Source organism: Acanthochromis polyacanthus, chromosome 16 (assembly GCF_021347895.1).
Source record: "Acanthochromis polyacanthus isolate Apoly-LR-REF ecotype Palm Island chromosome 16, KAUST_Apoly_ChrSc, whole genome shotgun sequence".
NCBI classification, from domain to species: Eukaryota; Metazoa; Chordata; class Actinopteri; family Pomacentridae; genus Acanthochromis; species Acanthochromis polyacanthus.
Window position 1 is genome coordinate 39,046,775 of NC_067128.1, and position 17,556 is coordinate 39,064,330.

The window sequence follows — 17,556 nt, forward strand, 5'->3', positions numbered from 1 at the left end:
AAACATCACAAAGGACAATGGACACATGGGGAGAAATTTAAGTACATCAAAAACAACAAACTAAGAACACTTTCCAGCATTCTGTAATACCCTGAGGGACATTCTACATGATTGTTACAGCTGTAGATACTGAGTACTTCAGTGCTGCCAAATTTTATTACATTGTGCCATCATCACAACTGTAATCAGAGTGATTAATGACATATGAGTATTATTTATACATTGTCCAAATTAAGCTCTTTTTTTCATCACCAGAACTTGAACTTATGAAACAGAGTTATAAAGGCCTTTGATGACACTGTGTGTAAAAACTATGTAGCATTCCATCAGGAAATTTAATGACTGATGTCACCCAATTAGTCTTTATTCAAAAAGTCACTGACATCTGATTACAACAAGAAGTTTCTTTGTCAGCTTGGGTCATGTACATTCCAGCGCACTCTTACTCACGCATCCATCCACACAGAAACAAAGTTTTCCCTAAATTGATACCAGAATCATCAAAATGTTTGAAGTTCTTACGCGGTCTGTTAGTCACGGCTATTCAGTACCACCAATGGGACCAATTAAGCCTGCTGATAATTATGTTTTGTATTAGAAGCCAGCAGAGCGAGCCGTCTTTTTGCATGCCTGTGTTGAAAGTCATGGCATCAGATGAGGACGGCTGCAGAGGAACATGGTTTCAGTTCAGCAGTTTTCCAACTGAACGCTGCAGCAGCTTGGCAGAGGACGCACACACACTCTGTCAACCATCTGGATACCTGCATGAGCAAACAAACATACACACAGTGAGAAAATGGAACAAAAAATACGACCTTTAACTCATTGGCTGCCAGCTGTTTTCAGAGCAAAGAGCCCCCTACTGCCAGAGTTTTTAAGAATTTTGACAGATTTTCAAGATCTACAGAATATCAAGTTTTAAGACTACATAAACATTGAAACTATCGAAAGTGTAGATTCTCTTCTTTCATCAGGAAAAAAAGTTTGTTTCTAGCATTTTCGGTTCTAAAGTTATCGGCAGCAGAACATAGGGTCGTTTCAGCAAAAACACCTGTTTTTGACCAAAAAACAGAGATAACCAGCTTTTTGTACAGAGAGGCACATCAATCACTTTGATGCCAATATTTTTTGGTTTAGTGACATCCCACACAACTGAACAGTTGTTTACTTATATGAAACAACAAAAACAACTCAGAAAAAGCATTTTGAGGTCAACTTTTTAACCTTTTGTTAGCTAAATCATTTATTTACAAACAAACAACACAAGTCAACATTTTGGTTCAGAACAATACATCTTACAAAATATAAACAATCTATTTTTAGGTGTGTGTGTGTGTTTGTCTGTGTGTGTATGTGTGCTCGCTCTAAACTCATCTGACTTGGTTTCGTCAGATGAGCTCAAGAGAGCGGTGGTGGCGAAACCGAAACCGAAACCGAAAACTAGCGCGGCTTTGATCGCCAGCAGCTGTTGGCAACGGCACTTTTTGCTGTCGCCCCACCATGGCCTCTGTCTTTGTCATTCTTTTGGCCCACCGCAACACTCTCACGTTCCAAAACTCCAGGATTTTCACCGACAAGCTCCGACAGACTATCCTGCAGTCCCCCCAGTCAAAAAACATGATTGACGTCTATAGACGTCATTGGCAGCGAACGTTCGGATTTGAATTGACGTCGAAAGACGTCAATGGCAGCGAATGAGTTAACATTCTGCATTTTGCAGGTCGTTACATCCTCCCCCCACCAAAATCCAGCATCCAGCATGCCGCCATGCTGGTTACATGAACAAAGGCTAACTAAACCCAGTATTACGTACCTTTAAATGGGCACTTACAATGAGAAAAGGGGTATTATAGTGAGCAAAAGGACTGATCTCTTAGTCACACGAGTTATATTGAGCAAAAGTATTACACCATCATACATAACAACTGTTATGATTATCAAGAAAATGTAGTGTGGGTAAGGCTTCTGCAGTAACACTTATATGGTTAACCACTACAGACTCTGTACTAGGTTCCCCAAGCCTTGAGTAAGTCAATCGGTTTTCTCTGTCTATCAGATTTCCTTGTCTCAGGTTCCAGATTATCTCTATCTGGTCTGTCTACAATGAAAATATTCTCAACAGAATGTTCAAGTTCTACCTCCCTACTCTTACCTAATTCAGCAGTTGAATCATCAGAAGATATTAACCTCACCATAATGTCTGGCACTTCAGCTACATGGGTAGTGGTTCTGGACTCATTAAGCCTTGCTTGCTCTCCTGACTGCTCCCAGATTTCATCTGTTATCATGTTCTATTCAATTCAATTCAATTCAATTTTATTTATATAGCGTCAATTACAGTCAAATCATCTCAAGACGCTTTACAGAACCCATATGCCTGACCCCCAGAGCAAGCCCAAAGGCGACAGTGGCAAGGAAAACACCCTTTTAACAGGGAAGAAACCTCGAGCAGAACCCGGCTCTATATAGGGGGGACCCATCTGTCTGCTGGCCGGGCGGGTTGAAAGGGACAGAGGAGGGCAAGGGGGAGGGATGGGAGAAGAGGGAGGGGTGGGAAAGCAAGGAAAACACAACACACATTTGGATACATGTATGACAAGATATGTGACACAAAAAAGTATAAGCTAGCATTGAAAACTGACTCATAGTTTACTCGTATGATGTACGGCTCTGATATTAAACATACTCCATATGTAGCTAGCAGTAAAATTCAAACAGTATGTAAGTTAGCATAACAAGTATAGTGAAGGCGATGCAGAGTTGACTGGTGGAAAAAGGGGAGTTGGAAGCAGAGGGCTGGAGGAAGGTCAGCAGCAGCATCCCACAGTGGACATGATGGAGACTAGACCGGTTGGTGGAACATCGACCGCAGATCTGAAGCATCCAGCTCTGGGACCAGGGACACTCGGAGAAATAGCACAGGGGGAAACAGAGTGAATGTAATGCAATAACGGTATACATATTAAATGTAAAGGTAGATCGAGAAAGCCTCAGTGCGTCAAGCGAAGTCCCCCAGCAGCCGAGGCCTATAGCAGCATGACTAGGGGCAGAACGAAGGGACGTCCAAGAGGGAGTCAGCTGTGCAAATGAAGACACAAGCCGAACCCCTGTGGGTCACCCAGTCAGCCCCAACTATAAGATTTGTCAAAAAGGAACGTTTTAAGCCTGGTCTTAAAAATAGAGAGGGTATCTGCCTCCCAAACCCAAACTGGGAGCAGGTTCCACAGGAGAGGCGCCTGATAACTGAAAGCTCTGCCTCTCATTCTACTTTTAGAAATTCTAGGAACAACAAGTAAGCCTTCAGTTTGAGAGCGAAGAGTTGTACTAGGATAATATGGTACTATCAGATCTTTAAGATATGATGGAGATTGGTTATTAAGAGCTTTATATGTCAGAAGAAGGATTTTAAATTCTATTCTGGATTTAACAGAAAGCCAGTGAAGAGAATCAAGTATAGGGGAAATATGATCTCTTTTGCTAACTCCTGTCAGTACTCTCGCAGCAGCGTTTTGGATCAACTGTAGATGTTTGAGAGAGCTATTTGGACAACCCGATAATAAGGAATTGCAATAGTAAAGCCTGAAAGTAACAAAAGCATGAACTAATTTTTCTGCATCACTCTGAGACAGAATGTTCCTGATTTTTACAATATTACGCAGGTGAAAAAAGGAAGTCCTACAGACTTGCTTTATGTGTGAGTTAAAGGACATGTCCTGGTCAAAAATAACTCCAAGATTCCTCACAGTAGTACTGGAGGCCAACGTGGTGCCATCCAGAGTAACTATTTGCTTTGAAAGCGAGTTTCTAAGATGTTTGGGGCCGAATACAATGACTTCAGTTTTGTCTGAATTTAGCAGTAGGAAGTTAAAAGTCATCCAGGTTTTAATGTCCTTAAGACAATCTTGCAGTCTAGCTAACTGATCAGTTTCATCTGGCTTCATAGATAAATACAATTGTGTGTCATCTGCATAACAATGGAAGTTAATAAAATGCTTCCAAATAATATTGCCTAAAGGATAAGATAAGATAAGATAGACTTTATTGATCTCTCAAAGGAGAAATTTACTGTTACAGGGCTCTTAGGAACAAAAAACAGAGGAGTGTAAAAGTCACGAAAGTGCAAGAACAAGATAATAAATATTGCACATAATAACAACTACACAGTAGTGTTATATAGTCTGATGGCAGTGGGTATGAAGGACCTGCGGTAGCGCTCCTTCTTGCTCTGAGGGTGTCTGAATCTCGTGCTAAAGGAGTTGCTCAGCTGCACTACAGTCCGGTGCCGTGGGTGGGAGCTGTTGTCCATGATGGATGAGAGCTTGGTCAACATCCTCCTCTCACCCACATCCATCACAGAGTCCAGTGGGCAGCCCAGGACAGAGCTGGCCCTCTTGGTCAGCTTGTTCAGTCTCTTCATGTCCCGTTCTGTGCTGCCCGGGGCCCAGCAGACGACAGTGTAGAGGAAAGCAGAGGCTACCACAGTGTCATAGAAAGTCCTTAGTAGAGGTCTTCACACTCCGAAAGACCTCAGCCTCCTCAGAAGGTGGAGGCGACTCTGGCCCTTCTTGTACAGAGCATCAATGTTGTGGGACCAGTCCAGTTTATTGTTGAGGTGAACACCCAGGTACTTGAAACTGTCCACTGTTTCAATTTCCTGCCCCTGGATGTTCACTGGTGGATGTGGGAGTGTCCTTCTCCTGAAGTCGACCACCATCTCCTTCGTCTTACTGGTGTTGAGGCACAGTTGGTTGCGCTCACACCAGTCCACAAAGTCCATGATGACTGACCGATACTTCAGCTCGTTCCCCTCGGACACACGGCCCACAATGGCGGAGTCATCGGAGAACTTCTGGAGATGGCAGCTGTCCGTGTTGTAGGTGAAGTCCGAGGTGTAGATGGTGAAGAAGAAGGGCGAGAGGATGGTGCCCTGGGGCGCCCCCGTGCTGCAGACTACCACCTCTGACTCACAGCCACACAGCCGCACGTACTGTGGACGGTCAGTGAGGTAGTCAGTGGTCCAGGCAGCGAGATGTCCATCAACTCCCGCGTCCACCAGCTTCCCCCGCAGCAGCGCCGGCCTGATGGTGTTGAAGGCGCTGGAGAAGTCAAAGAACATGACTCTCACAGCGCTGCCGGCGCTCTCCAGGTGAGTGAGCGCTCGCTGCAGCAGGTAGATGACAGCGTCTTCTACCCCCATGTTGGGCCTGTAGGCAAACTGCAGTGGGTCCAGGTCGGAGCTCACCACTGAGCGGAGGTAGTGGAGGAAGAGCTTCTCCATGGTCTTCATGAGGTGGGAGGTGAGGGCGACAGGTTTGTAGTGGGCCAGTTCCTTGGCATGAGCTGTTTTAGGGACTGGGACCACGCAGGAGGTTTTCCACAGGACGGGGACGGGAAGCATGTATAATGTGAAAAGTATCGGTCCTAAGACAGAACCCTGAGGAACTCCATGATTAACTTTAGTATGCTCAGAAGAGTTATTGTTGACATGTACAAACTAGAACCTATCTGATAAGTAGGATTTAAACCAGTCCAGTGCTGTCCCTTTAACTCATTGGCTGCCAGCTGTTTTCAGAGCAAAGAGCCCCCTACTGCCAGAGTTTTTAAGAATTTTGACAGATATTTCAAGATCTACAGAATATCAAGTTTTAAGACTACATAAACATTGAAACTACCAAAAGAAAGTGTAGATTCTCTTCTTTCATCAGGAAAAAAAGTTTGTTTCTTGCATTTTCGGTTCTAAAGTTATTGGCAGCAGAACATAGGGTTGTTTCAGCAAAAACACCTGTTTTTGACCAAAAAGAACAGAGATAACCAGCTTTTTGTACAGAGAAGCACATCAATCACTTTGATGCCAATATTTTTTGGTTTAGTGACATCCCACACAACTGAACAGTTGTTTACTTATATGAAACAACAAAAACAACTCGGAAAAAGCATGTTGAGGTCAACTTTTTAACCTTTTGTTAGCTAAATCATTTATTTACAAACAACACAAGTCAACATTTTGGTTCACAACAATACAACTTACAAAATATAAACAATCTATTTTTAGGTGTGTGTGTGTGTGTCTGTGTGTGTATGTGTGCTCGATGAGATGAGCTCAAGAGAGCGGTGGTGGCGAAACCAAAACCGAAAACTAGTGTGGTTTTGATCGCCAGCGGCTGTTGGCAACGGCACCTTTTGCTGTCGCCCCACCATGATCACTGTCTTTGTCATTCTTTTGGCCCACCGCAACACTCTCACGTTCCAAAACTCCAGGATTTTCACAGACAAGCTCCAACAGACTATCCTGCAGCCCCCCCAGTCAAAAAACATGATTGACGTCTATAGACGTCATTGGCAGCGAACGTTCGGATTTTAATTGACGTCTATAGACGTCAATGGCAGCGAATGAGTTAATGCCAATTGAATGTTCTCGACGCTGTAATAAAATTTTGTGGTCGATTGTGTCAAACGCTGCACTAAGATCTAACAAAACAAGTATAGAGACTAGTCCATTATCTGATGCTATGAGAAGGTCATTAGTAACTTTCACCAGAGCTGTTTCTGTGCTATGATGCACTCTGAAGCCTGACTGAAACATTTCAAACAAATTATTCTTTTGTAAGTGTAACCCTCTCTAGCACTCATCACCTTAGACAGGGTGAGGTGCTACAAAAGAAAGGGAAAAAAAAGGTTAAGGGTTATCTCTGACCTCGACTCGAAGAGGAGGTGGCTTTATGCTGGCCTGTCTGTGGAAGCAAACATGTAAAGTCCACCCCAAGGAACACACGGTGACAAAATGTAAAGTTTTAAAAGGAAGTATAATCACTGAAATGTAGAATAGAAATTTTGCAATTTCAACAGCTCAGAAATAATAATACTGAAGTAAATACCGGAAAAAAAAACTGCAGTGAAATAATAAAAGAGAATGAAATTATCTTCAGTTGCCTTCAACAATCAGTTACTATAATTTAGTTCAAATTCAACCAGTACACAGGTCTATCCAGATCATGAAAGAACATTTAAAACAAAACTCTGAGATCTCAGGAAAACAACAAATGAAATAAACTAAAAAAAAACAAGACCAATAAACCAAGAAATTAAATGAAATAAAACAAGTGCACTCGTCCTACCGCTCTCCCTCAAAAGCAACTCCAAACTCAATGGTTGTTGAACCAAGTGGTGTCCAGGATGGAGACGCAAGATGGGGAAGCAGGGTGGAGAAGCAGGTCTGTCGCAGTAGGAGACGGTGGACGGAAGCACCAGGAATCCAGCAGAAGGATGTCAACACAAAAAACCAGCCTACACAGTAGGTAGAGAATTACTACAGAAATCCATTCTACAACAAAGCTCAAGTTAGCATTATTCAGTAACATTTTCATAAGCCAAAGTTAACAGCTATAATAACTTCATGCATTTCAGAAAACCACATACATATTATCATAATAGCACCAATAACATATTTAACCAACTTTACCAAGCAGTAGAATAAGAATTACTACTACTAGAAATACACACTTGGCTAGAAACCATGTGCTCCAACATCCAAACAGGCCTTATTTGGCTAGCGCCGAACAGTCTGGCCATGAAAAACACAATAATGGAACGAAAGGGTAAAAAACACAAAAGCATTCACAAACAAAATATTTCCAGTTTCAAATGGTAATTACCCTCACGAAAACATCCCGACTGGTTTTTAATAAGAGCAAAGCCTAGTCAGTAGTTCAATAGCCACCGCAGCTACCATGCAAAAATGCCACGATGCCATGTCAGCAGCTATGCTACTCACCGGGAATGATTTTCCTTCACTCGGTCAATAGCCGCACAAAATGACAGCTCCTCGGAAACTTCAAAGTATCCAGTGATGTTCCGGTCTGCTATCTCCTCTATTTTCTTTTCTTCTCTATTCTTTTTAATTCCAAAAATCCAGGACGACAGACACCACACCGCACCGCAGGCAGGAAGGGAAAACGTCAAAGATAGCTTACAAAAAAAAAGATCACTCCTCGCACCTTTCGTGCACCGGAGTCGCAACTGCTTCTCTTAAAGGAGCAGTAACGTAGCGTCAATACTTAAGGTGCAGCTAAAGATGAATAAGTAAATAAATAAACAAACAAATAAATAAATAACCAGGGCCTTATAAACCCGGGTTACATAAGTGTTCACATAATTGATTTGCAACTATTCTTTCCAGAATTTTAGAGAGAAATGGTAGGTTGCATATTGGTCTATAGTTAGCTAATACATCTGGATCTAAAGTGGGCTTTTTAAGCAAGGGTTTGATGACAGCAACCTTAAAAGCCTGTGGTACATAGCCTGTTACTAGAGAGAGATTAATCAGATCTAACATTGAAGAATTAATTAAAGGTAAAATCTCCTTGAAGAGTCTAGTTGGGATAGGATCTAAAAGACATGTTGATGGTTTGGATGTAGAAACGGTTGAAATTAGTTCAGAGAGACATAGGAGTGAAGAATTCTAAATATTCATCAGGTATTACAACCAATTCAAAAGCATCTGTGACATTTGTAGGAAGGGCCAGATTAATTTTATCTCTAATCAGAACTATTTTATGTGTAAAGAAGCTCATGAAGTCGTTACTGGTTAAAGCTAAAGGAATACAAGGTTCAACAGAGCTCTGACTCTTTGTCAGCCTGGCTACAGTGCTAAAGAGAAACCTAAGGTTGTTCTTGTTCTCCTCTATCAAAGATGAATAATAAGTTGTCCTGGCATTACGAAGAGCTTTTTATAGATTACTAGACTATTTTTCCAAGCCACATACACTTCCTCTGAATTAGTGGAATACCACTTTCTTTCCAGCTTTCGGGATGCCTGCTTTAAAGTCCGCAGCTGGGAATTGTACCAAGGAGCAGGTCTTCTCTGAGATATAACTTTCTTTTTTACAGGTGCAACACTATCAAGAGTTGTACGCAGTGAGGCTGAAGCATTATTAACATAATAATCCACTTCTGTAGGGGTAAAATTATAATATTTGCCTTCTAATTTATCAGTGAATGTTGCTGAAGTAACAGTGAGGGTATTATTTCCTTAAATTTAGATACTGAATTGTCAGACAAACACCTACTGTAATGATATTTGTTCTCAGCTGCTAAACAATCCTTTACTTTAAATTGAAATGTTATCATAAAATGGTCAGAAAGAAGAGGGTTCTGGGGAAATACTGTTACTCTTCAATTTCTATGACATAAGTCAGGACAAGGTCAAGAGTGTGATTAAAACTATGAGTTGGTTTATTTACATGTTGAGAAAACCCAATTGAGTCTAATAATGAATTAAAAGCTGTTGTAAGGCTGTCGCTGTCTATGTCAACATGAATGTTAAAGTCACCCACAATAATAACTTTGTCTGAACTGAGCACTAATTCAGATAAAAAAGTCTGAGAATTGAGATAAAAACTCAGAATAAGGAGCAGGAGGACGATATATAACAACAAATAAAACTGGTTGTTTCTGAGCTTTCAACTTTGGATGAGAGAGACTAAGAGTGAGATTTTCAAAATGAGCTGTAATCAGGTTTAGGCCTCTGGTTCAATTTTAAACTAGAATGGTAGATTGCTGCTACTCCTCCTCCTCGGCCTGTGATTCGAGGAATATGACAGTTAATATGACTAGGGGGAGTTGATTCATTTAGGTTAACAAATTTTTCCTGCTGCAACCAGGTTTCAGTCAAACAGAACAAATCAATCTGGTGATCAGTTATCAACTCATTTACTAGCAGAGATTTAGACGAGAGAGTCTAATATTTAACAGACCACATTTAATTGTCCTGTTTCTTTGCTCTGTTGAAATAGAGGTATTAATTTTTATTAAATTTTTATGGTTACTATTTCTTTTGTATATTTTTGATTTGTTTAATTTATTGAATTTTGGTGGTCGGGGGACAGACACAGTCTCAATAAAGTTAACTGAATTACTGGAGGGTGACAGCTGTGAGGAAACTGCAGGGAGGTGTGTAAGACTACAGCTCTGCATCCTGGTCTTAACTCTGGGTTGTCATGCTTTAGGAGTACTAATAAAATCAGCCATATTCCTAGAAATGAGCGCTGCACCAGCCAAAGTGGGATGGATGCCGTCTCTCCTAATCAGACCAGGTTTTCCCCAAAAGAGCTCCAATTATCTATAAAGCCCACGTCGTTTGATGGACTCCACATAGACAACCAGCGGCGAAACGACGACATGCGGCTAAACATGTCATCATTGGGCAGATCAGGCAAGGGTCCAGAGAAAACTACGGAGTCTGACATGGTTTTGGTGAAAGTACACACCGATGCCATGCTAATTTTGGTGACCTCCGATTGGTGTAACCGGGTGTCGTTACCGCCGACGTGTATAACAATCTTGCTATATTTACGATTATCTTTAGCCAGCAGTTTCAAATTTGCTTCTATGTCGCCCGCTCTGGCCCCTGGGAGGCATTTAACTATGGTCGCTGGTGTCGCTCGCTTCACGTTTCTGACTATGGAGCTGCCAATGATCAGAGTTGGTTTCTCAGCGGGTGTGTCGCTGAGCGGGGAAAAACGATTAGAAACATGAAGCGGTTTGTGGTGGGGCCGGGACAGCAGGCTTGAGCTTACGACTGTTTTTCCCTACGAACTGTCACCCAGCCACCTGGCTGCTTGGGAGCTGCTAAGGGATGGCTAACAGATGCTACACTAGCAGCTAAGCTATTGTGGTCCACACCGGCTAAGGGGGCCTGGCTAGCTGCTAGCGGGTTATTTTCCATGGTGCGGAGCCGCGATTCCAATTCAGAGAGCCCTCGCCTCCAGAACTACAAAAAGGCTGCACTTATTATCGTTATCACTAAAGGAGGCAGAGGACTAACTAAACATGTGGCACACTGAGCAGGAGAGGGAGAGAGAGGGAGAGGGAGAGGAAGAGGCAGAAGCCATGCTAACAACACGACACAGCACTGAAAACAGGAAATGACGCAATACGCTCACCGTAACGTCAGACGTCGCCTGCAGGATGTCCATACTCTGGCTTCAGAATCTGATGAGTGAAGTTCTTCCTGGGTATATCCACTGGGAGTCACTTTTGTCAACAGTGGAAATGTCTTTTCTCTCTTTAGCTTTCCTTCACCTCCGGCCTCTGGGAGGTCTGGGAGGGCTCTTGAGGTCAACCTCAGGCCTTAATCTGACTTCTTGACCCAAGGGCAAAAGATGATTTGGTGCCTGACTTTAATGGGCCCTGAACCCAAGGCAGGTTTGAGATGGTAAACAGGAAGATCAGACATGTGATTCTCAACCATATAAGGAGTTGTACTCCAATGATCTGCAAGCTTTTGTTTCCCTTTCAGGCCAAGGTTTCGAATGAGGACTCTATCCCCAGGCTTTAAACAATGATAACGTGCTTTCTGGTCATATCTCTCCTTGTTACCTTGGTTTAACTTGTCAGAAGCAGCCTGAGCCAACTGATAGGCGGCTTGTAGTTCCTTGTTCATGGTGAACACATATTTCAGGTAGGATGTTGTTGAGGTTCCATCTGTAGACACACCAAAGCAAACATCCACAGGAAGTCGAGCTTCCCTCCCAAAGATTAAGAAGTAGGGTAAACATCCAGAGGCTTCATTGGGTGTACAGTTATATGCATGTACAAGATGAGCAATATGCTGACTCCATCAGGACTTTTGACTGGGTTTCAAGAGTTCGTACATGTTCAAAGGAGTTCTGTTTAAACCTCTCAGGTTGCGGGTCACCTTATGAATGGTATGGTGAAATTCTTGATTTTCGCACACCCAACATAGTCAACATCTTTTTTACCCTTGTGCATGGTCCCCGCCTCGGTGGGTGCGTAATCGACATCAGGTTCCGAGAAAGCTGCAGACATGGACACCTTGAGAACGTGTTTTTTATTAAAGTATTACTTATATTAAAAAAAATATGTCTTCGTGCACTTACTGGAGAGAGAGAGAGAGAGAGAGGGTGGGTGTGTTGGGGGGGGGTTGGGTGAGGGGGTTCAGGGAGGGAATATAATCCACCTCAAAGCGGCCAGAGAGTCTGCCATTAACCAAGGGGAGGAAAAACACGAACAACAAACAACAAAGAGGACTACAACAAAAAATAAAACATCTGCCATTCGACCAGAGGTCACATAGCTAGGCTTTCTGAGACGCAACCCGAGATGTCAGAGCCAAGCCAGCGTGACCAGATAGTGACTACGACGACAGCAACGCTTTAAATGCTGGTCCTGAGCTGAAATGCACACTTTGCTCAAATATGTTGTCCCTGCAATTCCTTCAAACCAGAACAACTTAAACATCATTTACCTTAGTATTTACCACATTTCAATTCATTCTGAAGAAGAAATTTATGTGTCAACATGAACTTCACATTAATGCAGCCTTCATGATTTTTCTGCGCTTCAAATGCTGGTCCTCATTGAAATGCACAGTTTGGTCAAATATCTTGTCCCTGCCCATTCCTTCAAACCAAGTCAACTGAAACATCATTTGCTATCATATTTATCATGTCTCAAGTCATTCTGACGAAGAAAATTTGTTTGAAACATGAAGTGGCACGCCTTTATGATTTCTGTACGCTTCAAATGCTGGTCCTGAGCTGAAATGCACACTGTGCTCAAACATCTTGTCCCTGCCATTCCTTCCATCCGAGTCAACTGAAACACCATGTTCGTCATATTTAGCACTTTTGATGTCATTCGGAAGAAGAAATTTGGTGTGTCAACATGAGGTTTCCGTTAATTGCAGTCTTCATGATATTTCTGAGCTTCAAATGCTGGTCCTCAGCTGAAAATGCACAGTTTTCTCAAATACGTTGTCCTGCAATTCCTTCAAACCAAGTCAACTGAAACATCATTTACTTTCACATTTATCATGTCTCAAGTCATTCTGAAAAAGAAATTTGTGTGTCAACATGAAGTCACGTTAATGCACCCTTCATGATTTCGATACGCTTCAAATGCTGGTCCTGAGCTGAAAATGCACTACTTTGCTTCAAATATGCTGTCCATGCAATTCCTTCAAACCAGAACACCTTAAACATCATTTACTTTCATATTTATCACGTACCAAGTCATTCTGAAAAAGAAATTTGTGTGTCAACATGAAGTCACGTTAATGCACCCTTCATGATTACGCTACGCTTCAAATGCTGGTCCTCTGCTGAAATGCACACTTTGGTCAAATATGCTGTCCATGCAATTCCTTCAAACCAGAACACCTTAAACATCATTTACTTTCATGTTTATCATGCCCCAAGTCATTCTGAAGAAGAAATTTGTGTGTCAACATGAAGTTCAGGTTAATGCAGCCTTCATGATTTTACGGCACTTCAAAAGCTGGTCCTCAGCTGAAATTGCAGTTTGGTCAAATATTTTGTCCCTGCAATTCCTTCAAACCAAGTCAACTGGAACATCATTTACTTTCATATTTATCATGTCTCAAGTCATTCTGAAGAAGAAATTTGTTTAAAAACATGAAATGTACAATCGTGCAGCCATCATGATTTCTATACGCTTCAAATGCTGGTCCTGAGCTGAAATGCACACTTTGCTCAAATATATTTTCTATGCAGTTCCTTACATCCAGAACACCTTAAACATCATTTACCTTCATATTTATCACTTCTCAAGTCATTCTGAAGAAGAAATTTGTGTGTCAACATGAAGTTCACATTAATGCAGCCTTCGTGATTTTTCTGCACTTCAAATGCTGTAACTGATCTGAAATGCGCATTTTGCTCAAATATGTTGTCCCTGCAATTCCTTCAAACCAGAACACCTTAACCATCATTTGCTTTCACATTTATCACAATTAAAGTCATTCTTAAGAAGAAATTTGTGTGTCAACATGAAGTTCACGTTAATCCAGCTTTCATGATTTCTATACGCTTCAAATGCTGGTCCTGAGCTGAAATGTACACTTTGCTCAAATATGTTGTCCCAGCAATTCCTTCAAACCAGAACAACTTAAACATCATTTACCTTAGTATTTGCCACATTCATTCTGAAGGAGAAACTTGTTTGTCAACATGAACTTTACGTTAAAGCAGCCTTCATGATTTTTCTGCTCTTCAAATGCTGGTCCTCAACTGAAATGCACAGTTTGCTCAAATATCTTGCCCATGCAATTTCTTCAAACCACAACAACTTAAACATCATTTGCCTTCATATTGATCACATGTCAAGTCATTCTGAAGAAGAAATTTGTGTGTCAACATGAAGTACACCCTTCATGATTTCTATATGCTTCAAATGCTGTTCCTCAGCTGAAATGCACACTTTGCTCATATTGTCTATGCAATTCCTTCCATCCAGAACAAACATCATTTGCCTACATATTTATCACATTTCAAGTCTTTCTGAAGAAGAAATTTGTGCATCAACGTGAAGTTCACGTTAATGCAGCTTTCATGATTTCTATACGCTTCAAATGCTGTTCCTGAGCTGGAATCCACATTATGCTCAAAAATGTTTCCCTGCCCTTCCTTCAAACCAGACCAACTTAAACATCATTTGCCTACATATTTATCACATTTCAAGTCATTTTGAAGAAGAAATTTGTGTCTCAACATCAAGTTCACGTTAATGCAGCCTTCGTGATTTTTCAAATGTTGGTCCTCAGCTGAAATGCACACTTTGGTCAAATATGCTGTCCATGCAATGCCTTCAAACCAGGTCAGCTGAAACATCATTTGCTTTCAAATTAATTACGTCTCAAGTCATTTTGAAGAAGAAATTTGTTTGAAAACATAAAGTGTACAATCATGCAGCCTTCATGATATCTATGCGCTAAAAATGCTGTTCCTGAGCTGAAATGCACACTTTGCTCAAATACATTTTCTATGCAATTCCTTACATCCAGAACACCTTAAACACACTTTGACTTGGATGGAAGGAATGACAGGGACAAGATATTTGAGCAAAGTGTGCATTTCAGTTGACGACCAGCATTTGAAGCGCAGAAAAATCATGAAGGCTGCATTAACGGAAACCTCATGTTGACACACAAATTTCTTCTTAAACCTTGTGCGCGTGCACAGGGGTTCCTAGGAGACTGGACAAGGGTTCCTAGGAGACCAGACAAGGGTTCCTTGGAGACCAGACATGGACACCTTGAGAATGTGTTTTTTAATTAAAGTATTATTTCTGTAAAAAAAAAAATCATGTCTCTCGTGCACTTACTGGAGAGTGAGAGAGAGAGAGAGAGAGAGAGGGTGTGTGTGTGTGTGTGTGGGTGGTGGTGGGTGTGAAGGGTTTATATGTAAAATAAATAGTCTTTGGTGCTCTCAAGATGCCGTTTTTATTCCACCTCCGATAATTCACAGTACACACGTTTTTCCCAGGCTACTTCCTTGTTTGTCTCTCGTCTCGCGATACTCTCAAAGTCCCTGAGAATACCTGACATCACACATTCCTGACATCTCCCCTTTTTAAGATAAGGCAATTATTATTAACTACTAACTTAGTGCAATTAACAACAACACTTTCTAAATTTATGTAACAACAGTGCCCTATTAAGGCTAAAGCGAGAATACTTTCAGTTATGTTTAGAACTAGTGCATAGGATAAATGGGAACATTTGCAAAATTCAAAATACAAAGTACTACAAAGTATAACCTTCTTTCATTCTTTTTTTTTTTTTTTTTTTTAACGAAACGATTCAAATAAACAGTCCCCTCACAGGTCAAGTCTCTGGACAGGTTTCACTAGTCTACCTGACCGGGTCTGGAACTGTCCATCAGAGTTCACCCCAGGACCAGGGGATCCCAAGGTCGGGCCTGCCTGAGTGTCTGGTGTATCTGTTTCAAAGTTTGTGTTGCCCCTCACCGGAGCCCCAGCAGTGGGCACCGCTTGCAGATGGCGACGGTTTCGCCTGTACAGAGTCCCCTGCCCAGTCTCGACGAGATAAGACCTCTGCGTAGTACTCTCACCAGCCACTACAGCCGGTGTGGCCCATGTCTTGTCGTTATCCAGTCTGGTGAGGACATGGTCGCCTTGCTGCAGTGGTGCGAGTGGTCTCACCCCATGATGTCTGTTGAAGTAGAATGCCTGTTTGCTCTTCTCCACAGTGTCCCGTGCTCTGACTTGCTCTCTATTCGGCCACTTCGGTTGCAAGTTCTTGTTCAGGGTGGGCAGTGTCGTCCTGATTTTTCTGCCCATGAGCAGCTCTGCGGGGCTGACACCCGTACTGCTGTGTGGCGAGGACCTGTAAATCATGAGAGCAGACAGAGGATCAGTTTGCCTCAAAATCCTCTTGGCCGTTTGGACAGCGCGTTCTGCGAACCCATTCCCTTGTGGGTTGTGGGGGCTAGAGGTTGTGTGTTTAAAGTCCATCTCACGGGCAAAGTCTCTAAAAATGTCACTTCTGAATTGAGGCCCATTGTCACTGATGACTTCCTCAGCAATCCCAAAACGAGCAAAGGTGGCCTTCAGTTTAAGAACTACTTGAGCACTCGTTGTGGTTGGCATATGGAGTATCTCTAAATATCTCGAGTAGTAATCTGCTATGACTAGGAAGTTCTCTCTCTCATGTTCACATAGATCAATGCCAATCTTCTGCCATGGTCTGTCTGGGAGGGGCGTTGGCAGAAGAGGTTCTCTGTTTTGTGCTCTTCTGTGCTCACGACAGTACATGCAGCTCTCTACTTTGTGTGTAATTTGTAAAGCCATGCCAGGCCACCATACTGAGGTGTTGGCTCTCTCTCTACATTTGTTGAGCCCCTGGTGTCCCTCGTGTATGCGATCTAGTATCTCTGACCTCAGTGTAGTGGGTATTACTATCCTGCACCCTCTCGTTACTATTCCTTCATGCACAGATAGTTCGTCTCTGACTGTAAAGTATTCCCTAACACTGGAGTCTGTTTGTGCTGCATGCTCGGGCCAGCCTGACTGTATGTACCTGATAACCAGTTGGAGCTGCCTGTCAGCTGCTGTCTCAGTCCGGATGCTGTCCATTCTCCTGGTTGATGCGGGGATGCTGCTCATCACCGCTGCAACGTAGCACTCAATGTCGGCAGGGCTGGTTGGGCCGGGTCCTGTCTCTGTCTGTGGGCTCCTAGAAAGGAGGTCTGCTACAACTAAAGTCTTCCCCGGCATGTGCTCCGCCACTGGGTTGAATCTCATTAACCGCATAAGGAGTCTCTGACAGCGGAGGGGCACGTTATCGAGGTCTCGAGAGTTCATGAGAGGGACAAGCGGTTTGTGATCTGTGATGAGTTTGAAAGACGATAGGCCATAGAGGTACATCTGAAAACGCTCACATGCCCACACGCTCGCAAGGCACTCTTTTTCGATTTGAGCGTACCGAGTCTCAGCCTCGGTCAGTCGTCTTGAGCAGTATGCCACAGGTCTCCACTCTGCGCCATGGAGCTGTAACAGGACGCCTCCTATCCCGTAACTGCTCGCGTCCGCCGAGACCGCTGTCGCCTTGTTGACATCGTAGTACACCAAGGTAGGTGATGTTGTGAGGAGCTCTTTGATTTTCTCAAAAGCTGTCTGCTGGGCTGGACCCCACATCCATGCTGCATCAGACTTTAAGAGTGCGTACAAAGGTTGGCCCACTGTGGAGAGGTCTGGGATGTATTTGCCCAGGTAGTT

General features: G+C 42.7%; 1 protein-coding gene across 1 annotated transcript; it reads right to left on the reverse strand.

The window, feature by feature from the left end:
• Window positions 1-15,604: 15,604 nt before the first annotated feature.
• On the reverse strand, window positions 15,605-17,548 carry LOC127530331 (uncharacterized). The gene is made up of 2 exons (XM_051936965.1): window positions 16,859-17,548; window positions 15,605-16,165 (listed from the first exon to the last, which is right to left on the reverse strand). Exons 1-2 carry the CDS (start codon window positions 17,473-17,475, stop codon window positions 15,637-15,639), a joined length of 1,146 nt encoding a protein of 381 aa, XP_051792925.1. The 5' UTR covers window positions 17,476-17,548; the 3' UTR covers window positions 15,605-15,636.
• Between the last annotated feature and the right edge of the window lie 8 nt (window positions 17,549-17,556).

What these genes read in the sequence shown, in the direction of transcription:
- LOC127530331 (XM_051936965.1), bottom strand. Translation starts at nt 17,475, where the DNA reads ATGTGGGGTCCAGCCCAGCAGACAGCTTTTGAGAAAATCAAAGAGCTC. An exon ending in CAGCTCCAACTGGTTATCAG is followed by an intron (nt 16,166 to 16,858) that starts GTACATACAGTC and finishes CATGATTTACAG; the next exon opens with GTCCTCGCCACACAGCAGTA.